At 42.1% G+C, this 26,227-nt stretch overlaps 2 protein-coding genes across 5 annotated transcripts in view; one reads left to right on the top strand and one right to left on the bottom strand.

Moving 5' to 3' along the window:
* PIGW (phosphatidylinositol glycan anchor biosynthesis class W) overlaps nucleotides 1-11,435 on the bottom strand; it is a 30,118-nt gene extending 18,683 nt beyond the window's left edge. Inside the window, exon 1 of one of the 2 annotated variants that reach the window (XM_089659201.1) lies at nucleotides 11,345-11,435. The gene's annotated coding sequence lies outside the window, so the exon portion shown is untranslated. The remainder of the gene's footprint in view (nucleotides 1-11,344) is intronic. The other variant, XM_089659202.1, reaches the window with a different exon arrangement.
* Nucleotides 11,436-11,528: 93 nt separating this feature from the next.
* The window catches only part of MYO19 (myosin XIX), an 87,482-nt gene continuing 72,783 nt past the window's right edge, over nucleotides 11,529-26,227 (top strand). For all 3 annotated transcript variants that reach the window (XM_089659198.1, XM_089659199.1, XM_089659200.1), the window contains exon 1: nucleotides 11,529-11,656. In XM_089659198.1, the coding sequence (XP_089515324.1) occupies nucleotides 11,612-11,656 (45 nt within the window). In that variant the 5' untranslated portion in view covers nucleotides 11,529-11,611. The remainder of the gene's footprint in view (nucleotides 11,657-26,227) is intronic.

Below are 26,227 nucleotides of genomic sequence, written 5' to 3'. Positions count from 1 at the left end.
AGAGATACATACTGAAGAGTGATAAAGAGAGACATTCAGAAGAGTGAACGAGAGAGAAAAGACTTGGTTGGTGAATCCACACATCAAACTTGTCACAAATCCTGGCGTGCATTTTTCCCCCAAATGCATAGCAGACCCTTATCCCAGCAGGCAGGTACCGCACGCCTTCAAAGATTTATTTCCTTTGTTGATTTTCCTGCTTCGCTCACACTATATGCAATTGAAAATTACTCTTTAAGTTGCCAATTTTACTGTGTTTTCTAGAGAATTACTAACTAGTTGTGTTTTCAATTGTGTGTAGCATTGCGATTTCTATTTGAGTCTAGATGTTAAATTGCTAATAAATGGCCACAATTCTCATATACCTTTGAACTCTCGCTGCAACAAATGGTGTATGTTAATACACTCACATTCATTATATCCAATATCAGGTACGATGTCAATGCACAAATCGCACCTGAAATTGCACACCCTGGATGTGACTGGTCATGTGATTGGCATGGCCAGCAGCTTGCTCTTTGCATGGCAAATTGCACACAATGTTACTGGGGGCCAACACCACTGTCACATCTAATCCGATGCGGCAATTGTCCAACTTACAGTGAAGTTCCACGAGTTCACAATCCAATTGGATGTGAACAGAGCCTACAGTGGCCAATAGGGTGCGACTTGGTCTACGATTTGCAAGTCGCCTGTCATGCCAATTGCATGGCAATCGCAAACAATGTTACTGGGGGCTACCCGGTCACATTAAAGCAGATTTCTAAGTGGTGTTATTGACACCACAGTCACATCATGTGACTTGCATAGAAGTTGCATGATTTCAAAGTCGGGGTACATGGTGATTTCAAGTGCAATTTGCAAGACATCCGACACCGATCTCTCAGCAAATTGCATGAAAAGTAGTGTATTCATTACTCTATTATTACTTGCGGCTCCAACCAAGTTTGAACCACAACAATATGAACGCTCCAATAGCGTGCACATTGAGTGAGACTTGGCATGTGATTTGCACAACATGCAAGTTGTAAATCGTCTGCAAAGTCGCACCCTATTGTCTGCTATTAGAGTGACCACATGGGTGCGTTTCAAACACTGATTTCTATAGTAGTACATGTACTACTTTAGTGGCAATTTGCATAGAGATCTGTGTCAGATGTCTTGAAAATTGCATTGAAATGGTCAACTTTACTGTAAGTCGCATGATTTGTAAATCAGCTTTGCCCAGAGTGTAATGTTTGGTGATGTTTGATTTCTGGAGTGTTTTACCAATTGATGGGAAATTCACCATACTAGTCAAATCGATTTGTCATTTTCAGTATTGCATACAAGATGTGGTCATGTGACTGTCTTAACTCATGCGAGAATCTGGAGGGAATTGTGACCATAGTAGCAATAAAGGTTCCAATTGGGGTTCCCTTTCACATCCCTGCTCAATGTTCTGTGGTATGCTGCACATGTACATTTCACTGTATATATCTTTCTGATTTGTGGGGCCTGTATACCAAGGGTTAATGCAGGTAGGAAGAGGATTCGTCAGGTGAAAACACTTTCACTGACCAAATTAAGGTCAGTGGTGGGTGTGGCTTCATTGGGTGTGGGGCCTTGTTTGGCGCTCCAAATACAACCTAGCTTATATAAAGATGTGCAGTAGTGAGTGATTTGGCCTGTTACTAGGCCGGGTGGTTTGTGACTAAGTCCTTGCATGGTGTGGTTTGGGGGAGGAAGAGATTTTGTGCTGAATTGCCCCAGACACCACTCAGGCTGTGTTTGGAAGTGGGCTGGAAATGTTTGCATATTTTTGGCCTTGTAAAGTGTTTGTGTGTTATTGCACAATGATTGTGTTTTTTTTCTTTGCATTGAAAGCCTCACACATGTCAATCGTTTTGTTTAAAATCTGCTCGTTTTAATTTTGCTTGCTTATTTAGACTCCAATGCATTTTTCTTAAAAACCTGCTGACAAATGTATGTGTAGGGGATTTGTAGAGGTGGGAGGGGTTTTCACATATGTCTTGTTTTCTTGATATTTTGATCTGTAGACTTTTTTTGTGAATGGATCTTTATACTAAGTGATTGTGTAAGTAAACCTTATGTGCACGAAAATGTTACTTGATTCATCTTCCCTTGTTTCCTGCTATAACCTGAGCACACACAGTTCATTAGAAGTATCTTTAGATTGTAAGCTCTTATGAGCAGGAGTGTTTTATTTTTGCCACATCAATCCTATTTTTGTGACTCACCAAGATATTGACTGTACCTACTTGTTCCTGCTGACCAAATAAATGAAGATATATTTGATCAATAAATGTTTCACCGATGTTTTTGTTTATTTTATGTTCAATATATGAACAACCTTAATAGTTACTTTGTATACTTATATAATCTGCTCAAATGTAGCTTGTAAGAGTGTGAATATGCAAGTGGGTGCAAACTGGCTTTTTCAAAACCAAACAAAAAAATAAAAAACCTGCTTGCACCACAATATTATGTACTAATGAATGTCACATTCACTGTGCAGCCAGCTACAGGTTTTCTACAATTTGAATTACAGTAATAAAATAGTCCCCACTGTATGTTGATTTTTGGCCTTTGGCAACAAATATATATTAGCCAAGGTTTAAAAAAAAAAAAAAATCACTAAGAAACACACATTCGCGAAAGCTATCATAGCCGTGCATAGAAATGAGCGATCGCGCACAGATATGCGCGATCGTGCACAAATAAACGCCAAACAGGTGTCCCCCATGGCGCACGAGCAGCTATCCTCCCGGAAGTCCGTCATCTGGTGCGTGCGCACCCGGAAGTGGTTGTGGGGAGTGTAAGTGGATGAGAAGTGGTTGGAGGTTTTGTGTTGGTTGAAAATTTTGATAACTTTATTGGCATTTGGACATGGCGAGAGCACAGTTCTCAACTGAGGAGATGATCCTTATATGTACAGTAAGTGTGGCCATTGCAAATATGTTTATAACATGTGAGGGACAGGTAATTGCAATTTTGTGGGTGGGGCCTAGCAGAATCTCACTTGGTGCACATGCTACTTATCTGCACATTAGCTCCTGGGTATTGATGGGTCAATGATATTAACCACTTGCCTACTGGGTACTCCTACCCCCTTCCTGTCCTGGCCAATTTTCATCTTTCTGCACTGTTACCCTTTGAATGACAATTGTGCGGTCATGCCACATTGTACCCATCTTAAATTTGTATCAGTTTTTTCAGACAAATAGAGCTTTCTTTGGGTGGTATTGACTTGCTGCTGTGAGTTTTACTTTTTGCTCGATAAACCACAAAATAGCTCATAATGAATAAAAGTCTGTTTATATTATAACATTTGGTAAACTGGTAATTTAGCAACACTGATGTGCGTTGATGAGGCAGCACTGGTGGGTGGCACTGCTGGCCACAGGTGGGCGGAACTGTTGGGTGGCACTGGTGGGCACTGATCATCGGGGCCGACCCCTGCTTTGATAACTGCTGGTTCTCGGCAGTACTTTCCACACATTCTGACAGCGTGATGAAAGTGCAGCCAAGACCCGGCAAATGCATTTCCCGGTGATCAGCGTGTCATTGGACATGGCTGATCACATGGTAAAAAGCCGCTGTGATTGGTCTTTACCACATCACGTGATCAGCTGTGTCCTTAAGACACAGCAATCACGGAGAACGCGTTCTGCCAGGATGTCATATGACACCCTCCCAGAGCTGCCTGGATGCAGTGTAGCGTTATTCGGCTATCTGCGGTCGCCCAATAGGTAACCAGCTAGGCCTTCATGGCTAATCTTTGAATATCTGGACATGTATACTGCGTATAATGCATTACATTCTACAATGTGTTGGTGTACATGGTATTACAGTGTGCAATACGTTGCTGGATTCTGCATGACAGTGGACAGCGTATCACAGTGTGCAATGCGTTGCTCCATCCTGCATGACAGAGTACAGTGCATTACAGTCTACAATGTGTGGGTGTACACGGTATTACATTGTACAGTGTATTACAGTGTGCAATGCGTTGTACACTGCAGTGTGCACTAAAGCATTTTACACTCATGCACTGTACACACTAACGCATTTGACATTTCTAGTGTGCAATGCGTTAGTGTGCAATGCCTTCGACAGTACAATGCATTTGCAGTATTGGTGTATGTTTATGAAGCACAGATAATTAATCTGATTTTAGTTATCAAGGAGAAGTCTTCTCTGTCCCCCTGTTTATGAGGTGGAGGACAATTGTTTTCCGAAGAAGAGAGGAGACTTTTTTTCAAGGAGATCTGTATAGATTTCCAGAGATATGTGTAGATGGTTGAGGGGCTGCATGTCATCTCCGGAGATAATTGTGATTAACGATCGCCTGAGTTAAACCAGTGAATGAAAAGTGTAAAAAAACATGGATTGAAAATAATCTGCACTGACCACTGTGCTTTGTCAAGCCACATATTGGCACATTCTGGTTTCACACAGATGCGATGTGCTATTTGCAGTGTTTTCTGTGCAAGCGCTGCACCGCATCACAACCGCAACCCCTTCATGCCACCTGCTGCGGCTTTGTAGGTGAAGTTACCAACACACCAATATTGGTACACAAAGCGTATTGCGATTTGCCAAATTGGATGGCATGCCTATTCACACCCATGTGCATACCCTGAAAAAGGGTCCTGCACATTTTTGGCCCGGATGCGGTGCAATTTGAGGTGTGCAAAATGTTTGTCTCTAATTGCAACGCACACAAATTGCATGTGATTTGCCCAGGAGTGCGGTGTTAGACCACAATGCATGTATGTGAAGCCAGAATAAAAGGATGTGGATTTTGTCTACTTTTACTTGCGCATGTTAACATTATGTAAGTGCATTTTTCTTCTGTTTAACATGCTATAGAAATGCAACATGCATTTGGATGGAGTGTTTTTGTATGTGCATTTTGGAAGTATTCTAAACACACATTGACCCTAGGGCCACACCATATCTTATGCAGGCCATAGATGGGTCGAAAATCGGCCGATTTTTCGGCCGAAAATAAAATCGGCCGATTTTCGGATTGTTAGTGGGCTATTTGTTCGGCCGTTTTTCGGTATTTTGGCAGATTTTTTTTTCCGGTAAAGTTGGAAAAAAACGGCCGAATTTGCCGATCGGCCGATTTTCGCGGCAATGATGGGCAAATCGGCCGATTTTTTACTGATAAAAAATCTGCACATGAGCAGTGACCTGCAAGAGGAAGACAAAAAGAAGAAAAAGATGAAGAGGATGATGAAGATGATGATGAAGAGGATGATGAAGAGGATGATGATGAAGAGGAAGAAGAAGATGATGATGAAGAAGAAGAAGAAGAGGATGATGATGAAGATGATGAAGAAGAAGATGAAGATGATGAAGAAGAGGATGATGATGAAGAAGAAGAGGATGATGATGATGAAGAAGAGGATGATGATGAAGAAGAGGATGATGATGCAGAGGATGATGATGATGATGAAGAAGATGATGATGAAGAGGATGATGATGAAGAGGAAGAAGAGGATGATGATGAAGAAGAAGAGGATGATGATGAAGAAGAAGAGGATGATGATGATGATGATGAAGATGAAGAAGAGGATGATGAAGAAGAAGAGGATGATGATGAAGAAGAAGAGGATGATGATGAAGAAGAAGAGGATGATGATGATGAAGAAGAAGAAGAGGAAGAAGGATGAAAAATGAGAGGAATTCCAGTATGGCAAAAAGTGTCCCTGCAGAGAGCTCCGCTATTTCTTTGACAGTTCCTTGACATTTACAGCGGTTGCAACATTGTATCTATTTGTTTCCGAATAAAAACATCTGTATCCGAAATGGATACAAATACATTGTTGCAACCGCTATAAATGTCAAAGAACTGTCAAAGAAATAGCGGAGCTCTCTGCAGAGACACTTTTTGCCGGCTGTAGACGGGATGAAAATCGGCCGATTTTTTTTTTTTACCATTGCTGGTAACGTCGGCCGCTTGAACAACCGATTTTTCATTTTTTAAAAGAAAAATCGGCTGTTTTTCTCCCCGTCTATGGCCTGCATAAGCATTAGTGTGCCTGGGGGAGGGGGGGACCTTTGGCCTTTCCAAACACAGTAGATGCTCCAAGAATGTTTCCTTGAACTCTTGAAATGGTTAAAAAGGAAAGACACTCTAGATAGCCTGCACTGAGAATTGACTGTCATGATGACGTGTCAATGATTATTTGCTCTCATTTTTCAGGAGTGGTACTGCTTGCGGTTGAAGCTGGTAGAAATCCACCTTCACGTCCTCCGCTCACCTTCACTTGTGGCCAGTGGATATTTTGTGGCCGCAGGCAAGAACTGGCATCGAGGACCTGCATAATGACCCTGGCATGCCAGAGGTGGTTTGGAAGCAGCACAGCAATTTGACCATCCCTTTCCTCTATGTTGGTTTTAGGGGTGCAGAATTGCTTCTCGTTCGTGAACGGACTGTCGCCGGATATCAGAGTCCCCATATTTTCAAGATATGTTTTAGCCATGTTGGCTTATTTTTATGTTATTTTCCAAGTGTGTCGCACCTAACCGCACAGTAGTGTGGTGCCATGCGTATTTGTGGCTGTGAATGGGGCTGTTTTTAATAGACGTGTGTAGGTGCAACAACGTTTTCATCATGGTACCTGCGCACATCTACATAGGGCATTGCATTTCTTTGCTGTGCTGGAAAATGTGTGTTCTTGCATGCGTTTCTGCACCACCAATGGTGTGAACAAGTCCTAAGGGCTGGTTCACACTATAGAAACAGTCTAGATGTGTTCCTGATGGGTTTTTTTCATGCCCTTTTGGCATGCATGTTTAGTGTGTTCCAGTACATTTTGGATGCGTTTTGGACATGTTTACATTGCATTTTTGTATCCCTTCCACTTATTTTTTTCTATTTTCTTTGTATTCAATGTAGTTAGGGACATGTGCGTTTTAGTACATTCAAGGACGTTTCAATGTGTTCCAGTACAGTTCTGTGCAGAAACAATGCAGCGTGGTCAACTTTGTTTACAGCACCTGCAATGCATTGAAAATGCAAGCGCTGATATGAACTATGACATTGACAACCATATAACCTTCTTTCTGTGCGTTTGTGATGTTGAAAAAGCAACTGAAACACATGTAGTGTGAACTGGCCCTAAAGGTTATTAGAGGTCAGGGAACAGGACTGACCAGGAATTGTGAATTCAATCAGACTAGTGGTGAGATACAATCAGCAATTGTATAATAATGTGAGATCTGAGCTGTAGCTGATAGAAAATGAGACACATTCACTTGATCAGTAAATAGATAGTTAAAGAGTGGGGCGGTGATCCATAGATTTGCATATGGGACAGGTGATGATGGGGTGGGGGAGGGGGTCAAGTTGTATAAGGAGACAGATTTAAAAGAGAAAAAAGTTACAATGAAATATACACGGCATGAAACTTGCACATGACCTAATTGGCAGAAGAACAGTACGCAAGTAACATTCATCCACTTTCTAGTCATTAGGCAAAATCATAATTGATTGATCAATATTCCTGCCACAACCCAGAAAAGTGATCTCCATTTTTTTGGGATGTTGCCAAGACTGAGATTAGAACCCATGACCCAAGTGCTGTAAGTTCTGAGCTCTAACCACTAAACCACTGTGGGAGACACAGTTTGAGTTATAATGTAGAATAGTTACATTGTTTAAAAATGATAAAGCGAGCGCTGGTCAAATTATATAGACTACTAAAATGGTATTACACAAGATAAATATAACCACGAACAGTAGTGCATGAACTCGTGAAAGGTCATCCACCCCTGTGACAGTGTACTACACTATTGAGCACCTTTCTGGCTCCTGTGGCTGAGCTAATTCCTCCCCAGGACCATTTGGGCACCCACCCTGATGGATGGATGGATGGATGGAGCTGGATGACTAACCCATAGCTGCCAGCATACCGCTGCACCCCCAGATGTGCGATGTGTATAACCCATGCACATTAATACTTTTGTTCTGGTGAGTGTAGACCAGTCCCAAGGGTGGTTTACCTTTCACGAGTTCATGCACTACTGTCCGTCACGGAGAGAACACACGTGCCATTCATAGGCACTCTCTGAGTTGGTACTCTCACACCAAGGACATTCCATTATTCAGGAATAATTATATGAACTTATTTTAGCACGATTTACCAGTTTACATCATTATTGCAATTCTTTACACTTTTTGGTTTTTACATGCGTTCATTATTGATCACATGCATTTATAGCGCTGCACTTGTCTTTAACATAGAATAGTTATGTGATTAAAGAGAATGAAGATATATAACTATATTGGGAAATTAGAAGTATATAAATTATTTGAGATATAAGTGTGAAAATGTTTAACATTTGAAAATAGAATGTATGACATTCATTAGTGCAATACTTTCCTGATCATTTTGGAGAAACAGCAAAAAAAAAAAAATAGCAAAAGAGAATTTTCAGAATGTAATAGTACAGCTGTATTAGAATTTTCTATCAGAAAAACGCCAATGTTAATAAAGCCCGCGCTTGTGCGCCATCTAGCGAATATATCCGGTATTGCACCTAAAAATGTGCCAGACTGGATACACATTCACTAATGGCAAAGTAGTCAGTAGACCCTCGTTAATGAGCTTGCTAGACGCTGGTCAGACGACTGATTGATTGACCGGAGTCTGCCTGAATGGTCAGTCTCTGCTAGTACACTCACATCTTAGTGAATCAAGGCCAATATACCTCTCAGCAGATAGCTTAGGGTGTCTACTTTCCAAAAAGAGGTAATTTGGGGGTGTATTTTAGCACCTCAAGAAATGTGATGGGCAGTCAGAAAGTAAAAGCTGTGTAAATCCCATTATCTATACCATAGTTTGTAGATGCTATAACTTTCACACAAAGCAAAAATATACACTTATTGGAATTTTTTTACCAAAAACATGTAGCAGAATACATTTTGGCCTAAATTTATTACAAAATTTTAGTTTTTTTGGATATTTTTTAATAACAGAAATGAGAAAATATCTTTTTTTAAAAAAAATTTTTTATAAAAACTTTTTTTTGTTTATAGTGCCAAAAATAAAAAGTGCACAGGTGATCAAATACCACCAAAAGAAAGCTCTATTTGTGTGAAAAAAGGACATAAATTTCATTTATGTACCGTATTGCATGACCACGCAATAGTCAGTTAAACTAGCGCAGTGCTTTATAGCAAAAAAATGGTGTAAATTGCAGTATCTATACCGTAGTTTGTAGAAGCTATAACTTTCACACAAAGCAATCAATATACACTTATTGGAATTTTTTTTACCAAAATCCTGTAGCAGAATATATTTTGGCCTAAATTTATAACTAACTTTGAGTTTACTATATATTTTTTATAGCCGAAAATAAAAATATTGTTTTTCTTTAAATTTTTCTGTCTTTTTTTGTTTATAGCTTGAAAAATAAAAAGCGCACAGGTGATCAAATACCACCAAAATAAAGCTCTATTTGTGTGAAAAAAAAGAACATATATTTGTTTGGGTGCAGCATTGCATGACCGTGCAATTATCAGTTGAATTAGTGCAGCGCCGAGTAGCAAACAGAGGCCTGGTTATTAAGGGGGGTAAATCCTCTAGAGGGCAAGTGGTTAAAGCATTTTTTGATCTTTTGCTTTCAAAGGGAGAGGAGAGATATGGGGTCTATAAACAAGAGAAAATAAATTCAACCCCCCCTCCATTACATATGCACACGCGTATGTAAATGGTGTTCACACCACATATGCGAGGTATCACCACAAACATTGGAGTGAGAGCAATAATTCTAGCACTAGACCTCCTCTGTAACTCTAAACAGGTAACCTGTAAAAATGTTTAAAGCGTTGCCTATGGATATGTTTTTGTATCATAGTTTGTTGCCATTCCACGAGCGTATGCAGTTTTAAAGCATGACATATTAGGTACCTATTTACTCAGTGTAACATCATCTTTTATAGATTACAAAAAAAAATTGGGATATGTATTGCGTTTTTTTGCATTAAAATTCATTAAAGTGTATTTTTTCCAGAAATGTTGCATTTGAAAAACTACTGTGCAAATACCATGTGACATAAAAAATTGCAACAATGGCCATTTTATCCTCTAGGTTATCTGCTAAAAAAATATATGTTTGTGAGTTCTAAGTAATTTTCTAACAAAAAATACTGATTTTTATTTGTAAACAAAAGGTGCCAGAAAAGGCTTGGTCCTTAAAGCGGAGCTCCACCCAAAAGGGGAAGTTCTGCTTGTCTGCCTCCTCCCCTTCTCCACTGCAACATTTGGCATAATTTGGGGGGAGCAGGTACCTGGTTTTGACCCACTTCCATTTAGGGTTAGATTGCCATGGCGAGCTGAGCTGGATGTTCAGCCCCCCCTTATTCCCGCAGCCTTCTGCGACACTTTACAGGTCCCAGAAGACTGTGGTCAATTCGCAAATGGCAGCACGCTTCACGCATTTGCAGCAGGAAACCGGCTGTGAAGCCTCAAGGCTTCACTTCCGGTTTCCCTTACTAAAGATGCCGGCGCCGACAGCAGCACCCGAAGCAAACCTGAAGAATCGGCTCGGGTGAGGACATCGCTGGACCCCCCGGGACAGGTAAGTGCAGTTATATTAAGAGCCAGCAGATACAGTATTTGTAGCTGCTGACTTAATTTTTGAGGGGGAGTCTGGAACGCCGCTTTAAGTGGTTAAACTGAATGGGTTGTTTTACAAGGTAAGGGTTCACAATCACTTTCAGTTTGTAGTGCTGACATACAGCGTAGTTCCACTTTAAGGACACATGGACAGCAAACCAGTACCTAAAGGGTGTTCTATTGTCTGCTCTGTTAGAAAATGGGTCTTAGAAAATTGGCTCCTGTGTAAATTGTCCCTAGTATGTGTATGTATGAATGTGAGTTAGGGACCTTAGATTGTACGCCCCTGAAGGGTTAGGGACTGATGTGAATGTACAATATATATGTAAAGCGCTGCGTAAATAGATGGCGCTATATAAGTACCTGAAATAAATAACTTAATAACTAGAAACTCTAGGAGTACAAGATTCAGACTGGAGCGGACAGAATGTGGAGCAGATGTGCATGGCAGCCAATCAGTTTCTAGCTTCCATTTTCAAAGCTTACCTGAACAAGTTAAAGCTAGACGCTGATTGGTCATGATGCACAGCTGTGCCAGTTTTAAGAGATTCCCCCACTGTGCTCATGACAAGTGGAGGAGAAGGGATGCCTGGAAAGCAGAGGCAGTGAGAAGATGACAGGTGGATACTTCCATCACCATGACAACATTCCCCCAATACCTGAACCCCCCACTATGAGAAGCCCTCGTCCCCAGTCCTCACCCATACCTCTCAGTCCCCCTCCAGGAACACAGCTGGAATGTGCCCTGAGCTCAGTAGTGTGTCCTCTCCCAGCACTGCCGGCTCCCCTGTCCGTCCAATCCTCGGCTGCACAGTGCGGCCACGTGACTCCAGCTGGCGCCTATCGCAGACCAGTAGCCGGGTGACGTCAGTTGCGGCGGGCAGGGTTTAATCTGCAGGAGACTCCTCTTGTCCTTCAGATATTGGTTGTGTGGAGCTGGCAGCTGTGGTCAGCTCACCTGGGTCCCCTCTGTCATGAGCGCCCCTCATACACTGGGAGAGGCACACGGGAAGTCACAGGTAGGTGACCACTACAGGGACACGAGCCTTCCGCCGGCGGAGTGTTGCCCTCACCTAACTGTAATAAAGTTGTATCAATTCGGGTTATGCGGGCAGAGCGCCGAGCCGTGTTTGGGCGGGTCATGGTCCACGTACAGGGGGCGCTCCTCTGTATACAGGTGTGTGCCCCGGGCTGTAGAAGACCGCGCTGTGTGTCTGACTAGGTGGGCTGAATCGGCAGTTTGCCCCCTAGCGGTGATGATGTGGCGGGCGACCCCTTGTTACTCATCGCTGTATTCTAGTCTTCCACATGTCAGAACTTCAGGATGAATCAGACCCCGCCCCGGTTTCCGCCCACCCAGTGATCAGGAGCCGCACCGCTGGCACAGTGTGATCACCTTGTGTGTTTGTGCAATGTGATGGGGGGGAGGGTGAAATCTGCATCCTGACCTGTTCAATATGACTGATAGATCATCATCAGAAACCAGTGCTGAGCCCTCTTTCTGAACATACCGGTTTCCTGGCTGTTATGCTAACCGTCTTGCACCAGTATCTAGAAGCCCATCTCAAGGAGTATCAGAAGAGCCTCCACTGCTGTGACATGAATGAAGTGTCTGAAAGGTTGAAGTGTCACCAGAACTCCACTGGAAACATACACTCTCTGGCCACTTTATTAGGTCCACCTTGCTGGTACTGGTTGGACCCCTTTTGCCTTCAGAACTGCCTTCATTCTTCATGGCACAGATGCAACAATGTGTTGGAAACATTCCTCAGAGATTTTGGTCCATATTGATATGATAGCATCATGCAGTTGCTGCAGATTTGTCAGCTGCACATCCATTGAGTGAATCTCCTGTTCCACCACAAAAGATGCTCTATTGGATTTGGATCTGGTGACTGAAGAGGCCATTGCAGTGATCTTAATGTCGTGTTCTAGAAACCAGTTTGAGATGATTTGAGCTTTGTGACATGGTGCATTATCCTGCTGGAGGTAGCTATCAGAAGATGGGTTCACTGTAGTCAGAAATAATACTCAGGCAGTGGAATTTAAACAATGCTCAAATGGTACCAAGGGGTGCAATGTGGGCCAAGAAACTATCCCCCACACCATTACACCACCACCACCAGTGTGAACTGTTGATACAAGGAAGGATGGATCCATGCTTTCATGTTGTTTATGCCAAATTGTGACCCTACCATCTGAATATTGCAGCTGAAATTGAGACTCATCAGACCTGGCAATGTCTTTCCAGTCTTCTATTGCCCAATTTTGGTGATCCTGTGCAAACTGTAGACTCCGTTTTCTATTCTTAGCTGACAGGAGTGGCACCATGTGTGGTCTTCTGCTGTTGTAGTCCATCTGCTTTAAGGTTCAACATGTTGTGCATTCGGGGATGGTATTCTGCATACCTTGGTTGTAACGAGTGGTTATTTGAGTTACTGTTGCCCTTTTTAATATATCGAACCAGTCTGCCCATTCTCTGACAGCAACAAGGCATTTTTGTCCACACAACTTACATTTGCTGGATATTTTCTACATTTAGGATCATTCTCTTTAAACCCTAGAGGTTGTGGTTTGTGAAAATCCCAGTAGATCAGCAGTTTTTGAAATACTCAGACCCGCCTGTCTGGCACCAACAACCATGCCACGTTCAAAGTCACTTAAATGCCCTTTCTTCCCCATTCTGATGCTCAGTTTGTTGTGTTTTTGTTTTGTTTTTTTTTGTTTTTTCTTTCTTTTTTTTATTTAAATATTTTATTATTTCTTTTCAAATTACAATTACCATTTTGAATATAGAGAAGCTAATAAAACAGGCAAAATAATTTACACAAATTTGTCTGACATTCTCAAAATATAACATTAATCTTGGTAACCTTTTACCCCCTCCCTCTTCCATACTCAATGTATCGACTTCGAGACCTCAGTACCCTAGAAAAGACAAGTCTCTGGGTCCTTTGGGATATTGACCTCCGTTATTTCCTGAATTATACGTACTATACCCTCCCAGTATTCTTGGATTTTGTGACACTCCCACCATAAGTGAAACATTGTATCTCTATCTCAACATCCTTGCCAACATAACCATGAATTGTCTCCACTTATTCTATGTTTGATGCTCCGTTTTGAACTTCAGCAAGTCATGTTCACCCCATCTAGATGCCTAAAATGCATTGAGTTGCTGCCATGTGATTATTTATGTTACCAAGCAATTGAACAGGTGTGCCTAATAAAGAGACCGGTGAGTGTATACGCTATTATTATTATTATTATTATTATTATTATTACACAGCATTTATATAGCGCTAACAGTTTGCTCAGCGCTGTACATTACAATGGGAGACAATACATGAGACAGTACAGTAACAATACAATAAAATACATGAGGGGTTCGAGGGCCCTGCTTTTGGCGCTTACAATCTAGGAGGGAGGGGAGAGTGGTACAGGAGGAGATAGCTGTGGGGGATGGAGTGGTGCGGAGGAGATCAGCAGTTAGGTGAGGGCAGGGTAGGCTTCTCTGAAGAGATGGGTTTTCAGGGTGTGCCTAAAGGTGAGGAGGGTAGGTGACAGTCTGATGGATTGGGGTAGTGAATTCCAGAGGATGAGGGAAGTCCTGGAGACTGGCATGGGAGGAAGAAACCAGGGAGCTGGAGAGTAGGAGGTCTTGTGAGGAGCAGAGAGTACGTTTTGGGTGGTAGATGGGTATCAGGTCGGTGATGTAGTTTGGGGCAGTGTTATGAACAGCTTTGTAGGTCAATGTTAGTATTTTGAATTTTATGCGTTTGAGCAATCGGAAGCCAGTGGAGAGATTGGTAGAGGGGGGTAGCGGATACAGAGCGGTTTGTAAGGTGGATGAGTCTGGCCGCAGAATTCAGGATAGACTGAAGCGGGGATAGCCTGTGTTGGGGTAGGCCGGCGAGGAGGGAGTTGCAGTAGTCAAGTCGTGATATGATGAGGGAGTGAATGAGTTGCTTTGTAGTTTCTGGAGTTAGGAACGTGCGTATTTTGGAGATGTTGGGGAGGTGGCGTCTGCATGAATTTGTCAGCGATTGGATCTGGGGCTGGAAAGACAGATTGGAGTCTAGGATGACACCTAGTACTCTGGCTTGCGGGGTGGGGCTGATGGAGGTGTTGTTGGTCCTGATGGAGAGGTCGGGGAGGGGGGGCGCGGGCTGGGGGGAAAACTAGGAGCTCGGTTTTGGCAAGGTTTAATTTGAGGAAGTGGAGTGACATCCAGTCTGATATGTCGTTCAGAAGGCTAGTGATTCGGGTGGAGACTGAAGGGGTGAGGTGAGGGGTGGAGAGATAGATTTGAGTGTCATCGGCGTAGAGGTGGTAGTTGAAGCCGTGGGAGTGTATCAGTTGACCAAGGGAGGAGGTGTAGATGGAGAAGAGAAGGGGCCTGAGGACAGAACCTTGGGGAACCCCAACAGTGAGGGGGAGGTGGCAGCGTTATAGGTAATACACTATAGGTTATACGCTATTGTATTAGTGTAATGGCAGATCAGTCATTTTAAAGTGGTTGTAAACCTCAGACATGAAATATGAACAAATCATTTCTTTCAATAGCACGTACTAACAAGGCTACACACTATAAGAAAATTGGACAGAAAATTCCATATGCAGAATGATTGTTCGATTTTCTCAGGCCAGTTGCACACGGGAGTGATAATTTACTGATGTTTATACTCTGGCATTTCTGCGAGAACTGGAATGATTTTTGCATGAAGAGTGGTATCCGGTTCCATTATCCAAGACTTATATTTGTCAATTCTCAGAAGTCAGGCTGTCTTGGATGCCAAAGGCAGTCCAGCAACATATTGGGTAACAATTTCTTCTTTTACCTGGTGTTTCCATAATTTTATCTAACCCTCATAGATGCGTAAAGATGCATATGCTAATAAATTACTGCACTCAAATGTACATTTTTCTATTATTTTACAGCTATATAAACATCGCTGTATTGTTTACTCAACTGCGTGCATTGTTCCATTGACAACAATGCAACTAATTTCAAATCAGTAAAAAACTTTTTACTCTCATGTGCAAGAGGCCTTTATAGTCTGTACACAACGTTTGACTGCCTCTTTGGAAATTTTAATTTGGAAGGTCTGAATTGGCTAACGACAACCTTTTTTCTGTGTAATGTTTTTGTACAAGAAAATTGAATCAGAAATACTGGGCATCATTGAAAACAAATTATGACCCAGAAGAACATTCAGTCATGAAAATAAATTTCATAAACACCAGTTATAGTCAGGTCCATAAATATTGGGACATCGACACAATTCTAACATTTTTGGCTCTATACACCACCACAATGGATTTGAAATGAAACAAACAAGATGTGCTTTAACTGCAGACTGTCAGCTTTAATTTGAGGGTATTTACATCCAAATCAGGTGAACGGTGTAGGAATTACAACAGTTTGCATATGTTAAGGGACCAAAAGTAATGGGACAGAATAATCATAAATCAAACTTTCACTTTTTAATACTTGGTTGCAAATCCTTTGCAGTCAATTACAGCATGAAGTCTGGAACGCATAGACATCACCAGACGCTGGGTTTCATCCCTGGTGATGCTCTGCCAGGCCTCTACTGCAACTGTCTTCAGTTCCTGCTTGTTCTTGGGGCATTTTCCCTTCAGTTTTGTCTTCAGCAAGTGAAATGCATGCTCAATCGGATTCAGGTCAGGTGATTGACTTGGCCATTGCATAACATTCCACTTCTTTCCCTTAAAAAACTTTGGTTGCTTTTGCAGTATGCTTTGGGTCATTGTCCATCTGCACTGTGAAGCGGCGTCCAATGAGTTCTGAAGCATTTGGCTGAATATGAGCAGATAATATTGCCCGAAACACTTCAGAATTCATCCTGCTGCTTTTGTCAGCAGTCACATCATCAATAAATACTAGAGAACCAGTTCCATTGGCAGCCATGCATGCCCACGCCATGACACTACCACCACCATGCTTCACTGATGAGGTGGTATGCTTAGGATCATGAGCAGTTCCTTTCCTTCTCCATACTCTTCTCTTCCCATCACTCTGGTACAATTTGATCTTGGTCTCATCTGTCCATAGGATGTTGTTCCAGAACTGTGAAGGCTTTTTTAGATGTCGTTTGACAAACTCTAATCTGGCCTTCCTGTTTTTGAGGCTCACCAATGGTTTCCATCTTGTGGTGAACCCTCTGTATTTACTCTGGTGAAGTCTTCTTTTGATTGTTGACTTTGACACACATACACCTACCTGCTGGAGAGTGTTCTTGATCTGGCCAACTGTTGTGAAGGGTGTTTTTCTTCACCAGGAAAGAATTCTTTGGTCATCCACCACAGTTGTTTTCCGTGGTCTTCCGGGTCTTTTGGTGTTACTGAGCTCACCGGTGCGAATGTTCCAAACAGTTGTTTTGGCCACGCCTAATGTTTTTGCTATCTCTCTGATGGGTTTGTTTTGTTTTTTTAGCCTAATGATGGCTTGCTTCACTGATAGTGACAGCTCTTTGGATCTCATCTTGAGAGTTGACAGCAACAGATTCAAAATGCAAATAGCACACTTGAATTGAACTCTGTACCTTTTATCTGCTCATTGTAATTGGGATAATGAGGGAATAACACACACCTGGCCATGGAAAAGCTGAGAAGCCAATTGTCCCATTACTTTTGGTCCCTTAACAAGTGGGAGGCACATATGGAAACTGTTGTAATTCCTACACTGTTCACCTGATTTGGATGTAAATACCCTCAAATTAAAGCTAACCGTCTGCAGTTAAAGCACATCTTGTTTGTTTCATTTCAAATCCATTGTGGTGGTGTATAGAGCCAAAAATGTTAGAATTGTGTCGATGTCCCAATATTTATGGCCCTAACTGTATATATCATATGTTAACAAGCTGTTAAAAAAAAATGAAATTAATGTATAGGGGTGATATTATCTGAAGAATCCACAATACCCTGACTGTATGGCGCTGAAAAGTGTGGCTACAGGCTCACACATACATTCAGTCATTTCCTAATGTGCTACGATGTTCCTACGCCTACTTCGACATGCTGCGAGCAATCAAGGAAAACCTGACAACCATTCATCTGGTTTTCTTAGTGTGTACCCCACTAATCTTCATTTTTGCCTGCTGCTTCATTCCTCTACCATTTGCATGAGTCGCTGCTGACAAGATTTCCTGACATCAAAAGAGGACAGGGGAGGGATCTCCAGCACACAGTCTGTGATTGACAGCCTCAGCTCTGTTTCTGTGAGCTGTGCAAAAAGTGGTGGGGGTGCACCTTCCCTCCAGTCAGCTCTCACTGAGCTCTGCAGAGTGTAATTTCAGCTCCCTGCCCACTGCTTTCTGGAAGCTCAGACAAGGTGTATAAATTCTGGACTATGTTAGAAGAGAATCCTGCTGATTAAACAGGTACAACCTGTGTACATCCTTCGTCATCAACAGGTTTGATCATTTGTTTCATCTCTTTGTATTCCCCGAGGCCAGTCACTTCACTGTGAGGGTTTACAACAGGGGTGGGCAAACTTTTTGACTCGAGGGCCGCAATGGGTTCATATATTGGACCCGGGGGCCGGACCAAGAGTAGATGAATTATGTGTATGTGTCATCCATAGTAAGTATAGTAATATTCCCCCATAGTAAGCATAGTAATTCATCCCCCATATAGTAATTCATCCCCCATATAGTAATTCATCCCCCATATTAAGTCCCCAAGTCCCCCCTGTGTCAATTCACTTACCTTTGCTCCGCGCGTTCCTCTCGCCGTGTCCCGCGCCGTTCCGGTGCAGCATGAAAATCTGTCTCCTATGAGGATCTGTCCCCCTCGACGTATCTGCGCATGTGCCAGTTTCAGGCATTAGCAGCCAATTGGCGATCTCCGGCACATGCGCAGATACGTCGAGGGGGACAGATCCTCATAGGAGACAGATTTTCATGCTACACCGGAACGGCGCGGGACACGGCGAGAGGAACGCGCGGAGCAAAGGTAAGTGAATTGACACAGGGGGGACTTCAGGGCGGACTGTGAGAGGAGCCTAGCTCCGCGGGCCGGATTAAAAGGTCCGCCGGGCCGTAGTTTGCCCATTGCTGGTTTACAACCACTTTCAGGGATAAAAAATGAATACATGTCTATTTTATTTTTGTTAGGAGCCTGTAAAGCATTGCACCCGCGGGTGCAATCTCAGGCTCTTGCAGACTGTCAGTGTATCTGTCTACTTGTACATCGTACAGGCAGGCAGTTACACAAAGACAGGAAATCTCAGTGGACTCAATGAACTACCTAGAGCTCTAACTAGCGCCTTGGTAGTCCATTGAGAACTACAAGCTATCAGCTGCAAAGCCTAAAAGCCTGTCGGTACTTGTAATTTTAGATCTGAAAGATCTTCTTTTCAAATTGTGACAGCGGGTGCTAGGAGAAGATCCCCAGCCCACTGTAACACTGAGGAAGGGGCAGATTGGCGAGAGGCTGCAGGAGTGGGCAAATGTTACATGTTCCACCCTAAAAACAATTGTGGAACATGTTCCGAAAGGTGAACTTATCCTTTTAACTCCTGCCCGACTAATAGGATGTAGGGTTCTTGGGCTTTTCCTGGAAGTCTTGGTGGGGAGGGGCACTTGGCCTTAGGTTCAGGCTCTCCTCCTTTCATGGGGTCTTCCTTTAGGGGAGCCCCACCTAGTACTTGGGCGGACTGACCATTTGGAAACTTGGCACTGCCCGAGGGCCCGGGGTCAGTAGGAGGCCCCATGAGATGCCCCTGGTACTTTTTTTTTTTTTTTTTTTTCATAGGCTTTTTTGAGTATGGGCAAGGACACAGGGGCCCCATGATCTCCTATTGCCTGGGGGCCCCCATGAGATGTCAGTCTGCCCCTGGGCGGACATTTCTTTTAGCAGGTCCCTTGAAGGATGGAGTTCGCCTAGTTTTGGCCAGATGGACTATGAGTACCCCAATCCCTGTCAGAGGCCTTGCACCTCAGGGTATCAGGGCCAGGGTCCTTTTTCTCTTTAAAAAAAACCAAAAAACTAAAAAAGCCCATATTTACCATTTGGCCTACTTAACTGATGTGACATTGTACTAATAAAAGCGTGTATACAGTATGTTTATAGTGGAGTGCTGATGACATCTCATTGTGGTTTGCATGGCTCCATCCACTACAATCCCTACAAGCATCTATTACCAAGGTTGAACCCTGGGTAGAGTGCAGTCCTCATCCTCTAATTTATGTAGAGTGTTTTACTATGTAAATAAAAGTTGAAAGAAAAAAACAAGCAGTGCAATGTGCAACTCCTGCAAGAGCTGACATTTTGTTAGCCTGCACAGTAAAACACTGTGTGTGAACCGAGCCTAAAGTGGAACTAAACCCATCAATTTAACGGCTTCTCAAAACAGTTTAATTCAAGGCATGCCAGGAATGATAACAGTCATGGCTGCTTGTTCTCTCAACCCAACTGTCAAGCCATCAGATGGCTGGTGTTCTAACTGATCAAATGTGCAGCACCATAGTACCTGAAGAGCAAACAAGGGCTAAAATGGCTGCTTCCTTAGCTATATAGGTAAGGAGGGTTTAGTTCTAGTTTAAGTCTAGGAGTAGAAGAATGAGGAATAATACATTTTGATCCTTGCTCAAACGGGGTCCCTCCAGTGCTGCCACTACTCCCCTGTAGCCACCTCTGTAAGCTGAGACTGGCCATGGTCGCACTCCAGCCTCTTCAAAGTACAGCGTTAATGTCCCTGTATTGTTCTTGGGAGCAGTTAAAACAGGCAGTTGAGCTGAAGTTTTACCAACCACCCACCTAAAGCCCACATAACAGCGGGAGGGAGCTGTTCACATGTTGTGGCTGGGATGCTTTGTGTCGCAGCCACAGCAAAGGTAACATGGCATGTCAAGTTGACAGGTTGCACCGCCTGTCAAACTAAGCCATTCAAATCAATAGGGCCACGCTACAATCAGAAACTAAATGCTTGGCTTGCAGTTGCATCGCATTAGCGCCTCTGAAAATTCAGATGGCAGGATTAGCCACATTCTAAAAAGTGATTTCTTTTCAGGGAATGGGCAAGTGTACCCCCTAGACATAATGAGCATTTTTGTTGGTTTGTTTGGGTACTGAATATTTACCTATTGCAAGCTGCTCATTCTTTTCTTTAGCGCTGACCTAATTTTTTTTTTTTTTTTTTTTTCATAAGTTTTCAATAGTGAGCTTTTTACCCTTGTAGTGTGGGTAGGTGCCTGTGTTTTTACACAGTTCAACGTACTGCATGTGGGGCCTAGATTGCTATTGCCCAATGCTCTGTGACAGGTTTTTTTTTTTTAAAGGATAAGTTCACCTTATAACTTAATAAATGCACATTTTTGTACAGGTCAAAAAATGTGCATTTATTATTTTTTGTTTCTGGAGCCTCTAGTCTGAAGCATTGCACCGGCTATCAGCAGATTTCTGGTGCCATGCAAGCCTCCTGCAGACCTGTCCTGTGTATCTGTGTGCCCATACATTATACAGGCAAGTAGACACTGACAGGAGAACTCCATGAACTACCATAGCACTGTGGTAGTTCAATGAAAACTACAAGCCAAGAGCTGCAAAGGCTGTTGGAACTTGTAGTCTTCCTATTCACAGAATACAGTGAATAAGTGATGCAGCGTGCAGAGGTTTTCCTTCCTTTTTTTTTTTTTTTTTTTTTACGCAGAGAGAAGATCCCCTGCTAGCTATCACTAGGGGGATCGTGGGGGGGCTGGTCTGTTTTGACATGTCACACCCTAAATATGGGTGTAACATGTTACAAAAGATGAACTTATTCTTCAATGAAAACTTTCTGTGAGAAAGATACGTAGGCGTCTATTGCTGGTTTTCTTGAGGTGCTTCTTTGTCAGGCTTCAGTATAAGTAGCATCTCACTGCTATTGTTGGATATCGGGGGCCCATTTACATCACCCAGCAGTCCATTAAACCCATGCATGGTATTGTACATTGCATTTAGGTGCCTCAGTTATTTGAATAGACTGCCTAACACACCATAATGGACCAGAAATCAAGAATGCAGCGTGTTGCTTTCGGAAGGGTGACATCTTGATCTAGTAGGTAGATGCTGAGCCTGTGTGGTGCCTGAACAAATATAATGTCTGCCTTCTGAAAAGGAAATGATAAAGGAGTCATTGATAGAAGTACTTTGATCTTAAGACTCAGCAATAAATACCTGTAAGTGCTATGCATTACTTAGCAAGTCTGAATGCAGTGACCCTGTCACTATAGGGTCACTTTTTTTTACAATAACTAGCATATTAGGGCTCGTTTACACCTGCATCGCTCCAAGACCTAGTGATCTGCAGTGTATCATTTTTCACAGGTGCAGGCCTGGCATTGAGGAGGTGAAGTTCCTAAACCCAGGATGTCTGTGTTTGGGCACTTGCCTCTGTGCATATGCACCACTTTACTGTGCATAGCTGCATGTAGCTGCCTGCAACCATTTTAAAGGATAAGTTTACCTTTCTACAAAAAACAATTGTACATTTTCCTTTTTTTTTTTTTTTTCTTTTTTTTTTTTTTTTGCAGGTAAAAACAAGGTGCATTTTATTATTATTATTTTTTTGTAGTAGGAGCCTGTAAAGCATTACACCAGCAATTGGCAGATTGCTGATGCCATGCAGGTCTCCTGCAGACTGTCAGTGTATCTGCTTGCTTGTACATCCCATATGGGCAAAGCGATACTTCTGACAAGAAGACTCAATGAACTACCACAGCGCTCACAGCACCATGATACTTCACTGAGAACTGCAAGCTGACAACCACTAAGGCTGATGGGACTTGTAGTCCATTCATTCATAAAACACTGTTAGGTTTATGAGTTGAGTTTTTTTTTTTTTTTTTTTCTATTTGTAGTCTGAAATCCCAACTTCAGCCTAAGCTTTGTATAAAGAAAGGAAGGGATGAAACATCTGTGAGTTTTTTTTTGCTATGCCCATTGAGGTGAAGTCTCTTCTGTCTGACACCTGTCAGCTAGACAGCAAGTGAGGGAAAATCATCTTTATGAGGGTGTAGAAAGCGTAAGGGGTCCAGACTTTCTTTACTCAACTAAAATATTTGTTTTCATTACTACGTTTGCCCCAGTTGACTTTTTGCCCTCATATGTTTTTGTCTGTTACTAAACAAATGCAATACAATCTGGATAAGTCTTGGTACCAAAAGTTGAAAATCACATTTTAGCCCTATTTGTACTGTCAACATGCTTGCATACCTGGTTACAGTATATCTAAAGCCAAACCTCTGTTTCTTTATTTTTCTTGTGAACAAGTGTTCCCTGGCAGTCACCAGTACAGATGGTAAGGGTGACACTCCACAACAGGGACACTGCAATAGAAATCTATCTATCTATCTATCTATCTATCTATCTATCTATCTATCTATCTATCTATCTATCTATCTATCTATCTATCTATCTATCTATCTATCTATCTATCTATCTATCTATCTATCTATCTATCTATCTATCCGCCAAGGAGCAGGGCCCTCCTATCCCTCTTGTATTGAACTGTATTCTTGCTGTATTGTCTCCCTTTATATTGTAAAGCACTGAGCAAACTGTTGGCACTATATAAATCCTGTATAATCATTTTATATGTGTGTATATATATATATATATATACAGTGGGGATCGAAAGTTTGGGCACCCCAGCTAAAAATTTGTATTAATGTGCATACAGAAGCCAAGGAAAGATGGAAAAATCTCCAAAAGGCATCAAATTACAGATTAGACATTCTTATAATATGTCAACAAAAGTTAGATTTTATTTCCATCATTTACACTTTCAAAATAACAGAAAACAAACAAATGGCGTCTGCAAAAGTTTGGGCACCCTGCAGAATTTATAGCATGCACTGCCCCCTTTGCAAAGCTGAGACCTGCCAGTGTCATGGATTGTTCTCAATCATCATCTGGGAAGACCAGGTGATGTCAATCTCAAAGGTTTTAAATGCCCAGACTCATCTGACCTTGCCCCAACAATCAGCACCATGGGTTCTTCTAAGCAGTTGTCTAGAAAACTGAAACTGAAAATAGTTGACGCTCACAAAGCTGGAGAAGGCTATAAGAAGATAGCAAAGTGTTTTCAGATGTCAATATCCTCTGTTCGGAATGTAATTAAGAAATGGCAGTCATCAGGAACAGTGGAAGTTAAAACAAGATCTGGAAGACCAAGAAAAATATCAGACAGACCAGCTCGCAGGATTGTGAGAAAAACAATTCAAAACCCACGTTTGACTGCATGATCCCTCCAGAAAGATCTGGCAGACACTGGAGTTGTGGTACACTATTCCACTATAAAGAGATACTTGTACAAATATGGTCTTCATGGAAGAGTCATCAGAAGAAAACCTCTTCTACGTCCTCACCACAAAAATCATCGTTTGAACTTTGCAAATGAACATATAGACAAGCCTGATGCATTTTGGAAACAAAAGTTCTGTGGACCGATGAGGTTAAAATTTAACTTTTTGGCTGGAATGAGCAAAGGTACATTTGGAGAAGAAGGGGCACAGAATTTAATGAAAAGAACCTCTGTCCAACTGTTAAGCAGGGGGTTGGATCAATCATGCTTTGGGGTTGTGTTGCAGCCAGTGGCACAGGGAACATCTCACGAGTAGAAGGAAAAATGGATTCAATAAAATTTCAGCAAATTGTGGATGGTAACTTGATGCCATCTGTGAAAAAGCTGAAGTTAAAGAGAGGATGGCTTCTACAAATGGATAATGATCCTAAACACACCTCGAAATCCACGGGGGATTACATCAAGAGGCATAAACTGAAGGTTTTGCCATGGCCTTCACAATCTCCTGACCTCAACATAATTAAAAATCTATGGATAGACCTTAAAAGAGCAGTGTGTGACAGACAGGCCAGAAATCTCAAAGAACTGGAAGACTTTTGTAAGGAAGAATGGGCAAAGATACCTCAAACAAGAATTGAAAGACTGTTGGCTGGCTACAAAAAGCGTTTACAAGCTGTGATACTTGCCAAAGGGGGCAGTACAAGATATTAACTCTGCAGGGTGCCCAAACTTTTGCAGACGCCATTTTTTTGTTTTCTGTTATTTTGAAAGTGTAAATGATGGAAATAAAATCTAACTTTTGTTGACATATTATAAGAATGTCTAATCTGTAATTTGATGCCTTTTGGAGATTTTTCCATCTTTCCTTGGCTTCTTTATGCACATTAATACAAATTTTTAGCTGGGGTGCCCAAACTTTCGATCCCCACTGTATATACACCTTTTAGATACACTAAACATAATCCTCATCGTATGAAGTAATTCAGACATACCCACTATGTAATAGCCATCTAAACTATTTTTCATAAAATCCTTTTCTTACTGTGTTTTGCTGCCTCCTTGTAATGTCCTCTGAGCTCCTGAGCATCTTCTTTTCCCCCTCTCTGTTAGGGTTGTTTGGAATGAGCAGTGCATGCTAGTTGCAGTCGTCGTGCATTGCTATATCCACTTTTACCTGGTACGTTGCTGGACTTTTGGTGATTATACCAGAGTGATGGCTGCAGTTTGGGTTTTTTTTTTTTTTTTTCTTTTTTAGAGCCAGTGGTTAGCTCTCTCAAGCAATCTGAGTGGCTAACTAGCTGGAGGCCCCCCCTTCTTCTGCAGTTCTCTCGGGATCACCAAATTAATGGATGGGTTGGCACTGCTGCCTGTACAAAGGATATGATGGCACATCACAAAGTAGGAGATTAGTAAAGAGGTAGTCTAAGGCCTTGTTCACTACAGTGTACACCCAAGTGAGGATGTGTTTGCCTGCACAGACATGCACAGGTATTCCGTGCATCCCTTTTGCAGGCAGTCCCATTCATGTCAGTTGGCATGCAGCAACTGCAGTGACACAGCCGCTGTTTCCAATTTGACATCTGTGTGGTTCATGTTCGCAGCTCCAAACGCAGACATGTGTATCGTCATACGGTGAAACACAGTCCTCACACAGGTGTACGCTGTAGTACGCCCGTGTAAACGAGAGCTAACTTTGAAGGATGTCCTTTTGACAGCAGTTAAGTAACATATAAAAAAGGTGTCCCAAAAAAAAAAACAACCAAAAAAACCCCATATTTTACAGATTGTCCATTAAATTATTCAAACTTGGTTCCCAATGACCTTCTTACCTGCAGGGGTAGAACTGTAATTCCCTAAAGCTATATGCAGCTAGTCAAGGTATTTAGAATTCCAAAGCAAATGCAAGAACGAGCTTGCCTTGGCTCAATTTTTCTTTTTAGGTCCAGCTAAAACTTTTTTTTTTTTTCCTTTTCTTTTTTTTTTTTTACTTGTGGATAGAGTAAGGGGAGGGGCGGGAAATTAATTTTCCCAAGAGCTGCATGAGAAACTGGGTGTGTTTTTGGAGGGCTGAACTTAATTCTTCTCCATATTCAATTTTGAACCTGGGAAGGTCCGTAAGTATGTAAACATAGAAAACAAACCTTTGGCTCCAGGGATAAGTGTTCATGAAATTGTCTTTCAGATGGACAGTTGGGGAGGTGGTAAAAATGGGCAGCTGACCTTACACGAACTGTAAAATAACTTTCTAACTCTGGGTGCAGAGTTTGACAAGCGGGCA

This window comes from Staurois parvus, unplaced genomic scaffold (genome assembly GCF_062004578.1).
Source record: "Staurois parvus isolate SC_StPar_1 unplaced genomic scaffold, SC_StPar_1.0 ptg001134l, whole genome shotgun sequence".
Lineage (NCBI taxonomy): Eukaryota > Metazoa > Chordata > Amphibia > Anura > Ranidae > Staurois > Staurois parvus.
This window is presented reverse-complemented; position numbering and strand designations above follow the sequence as displayed.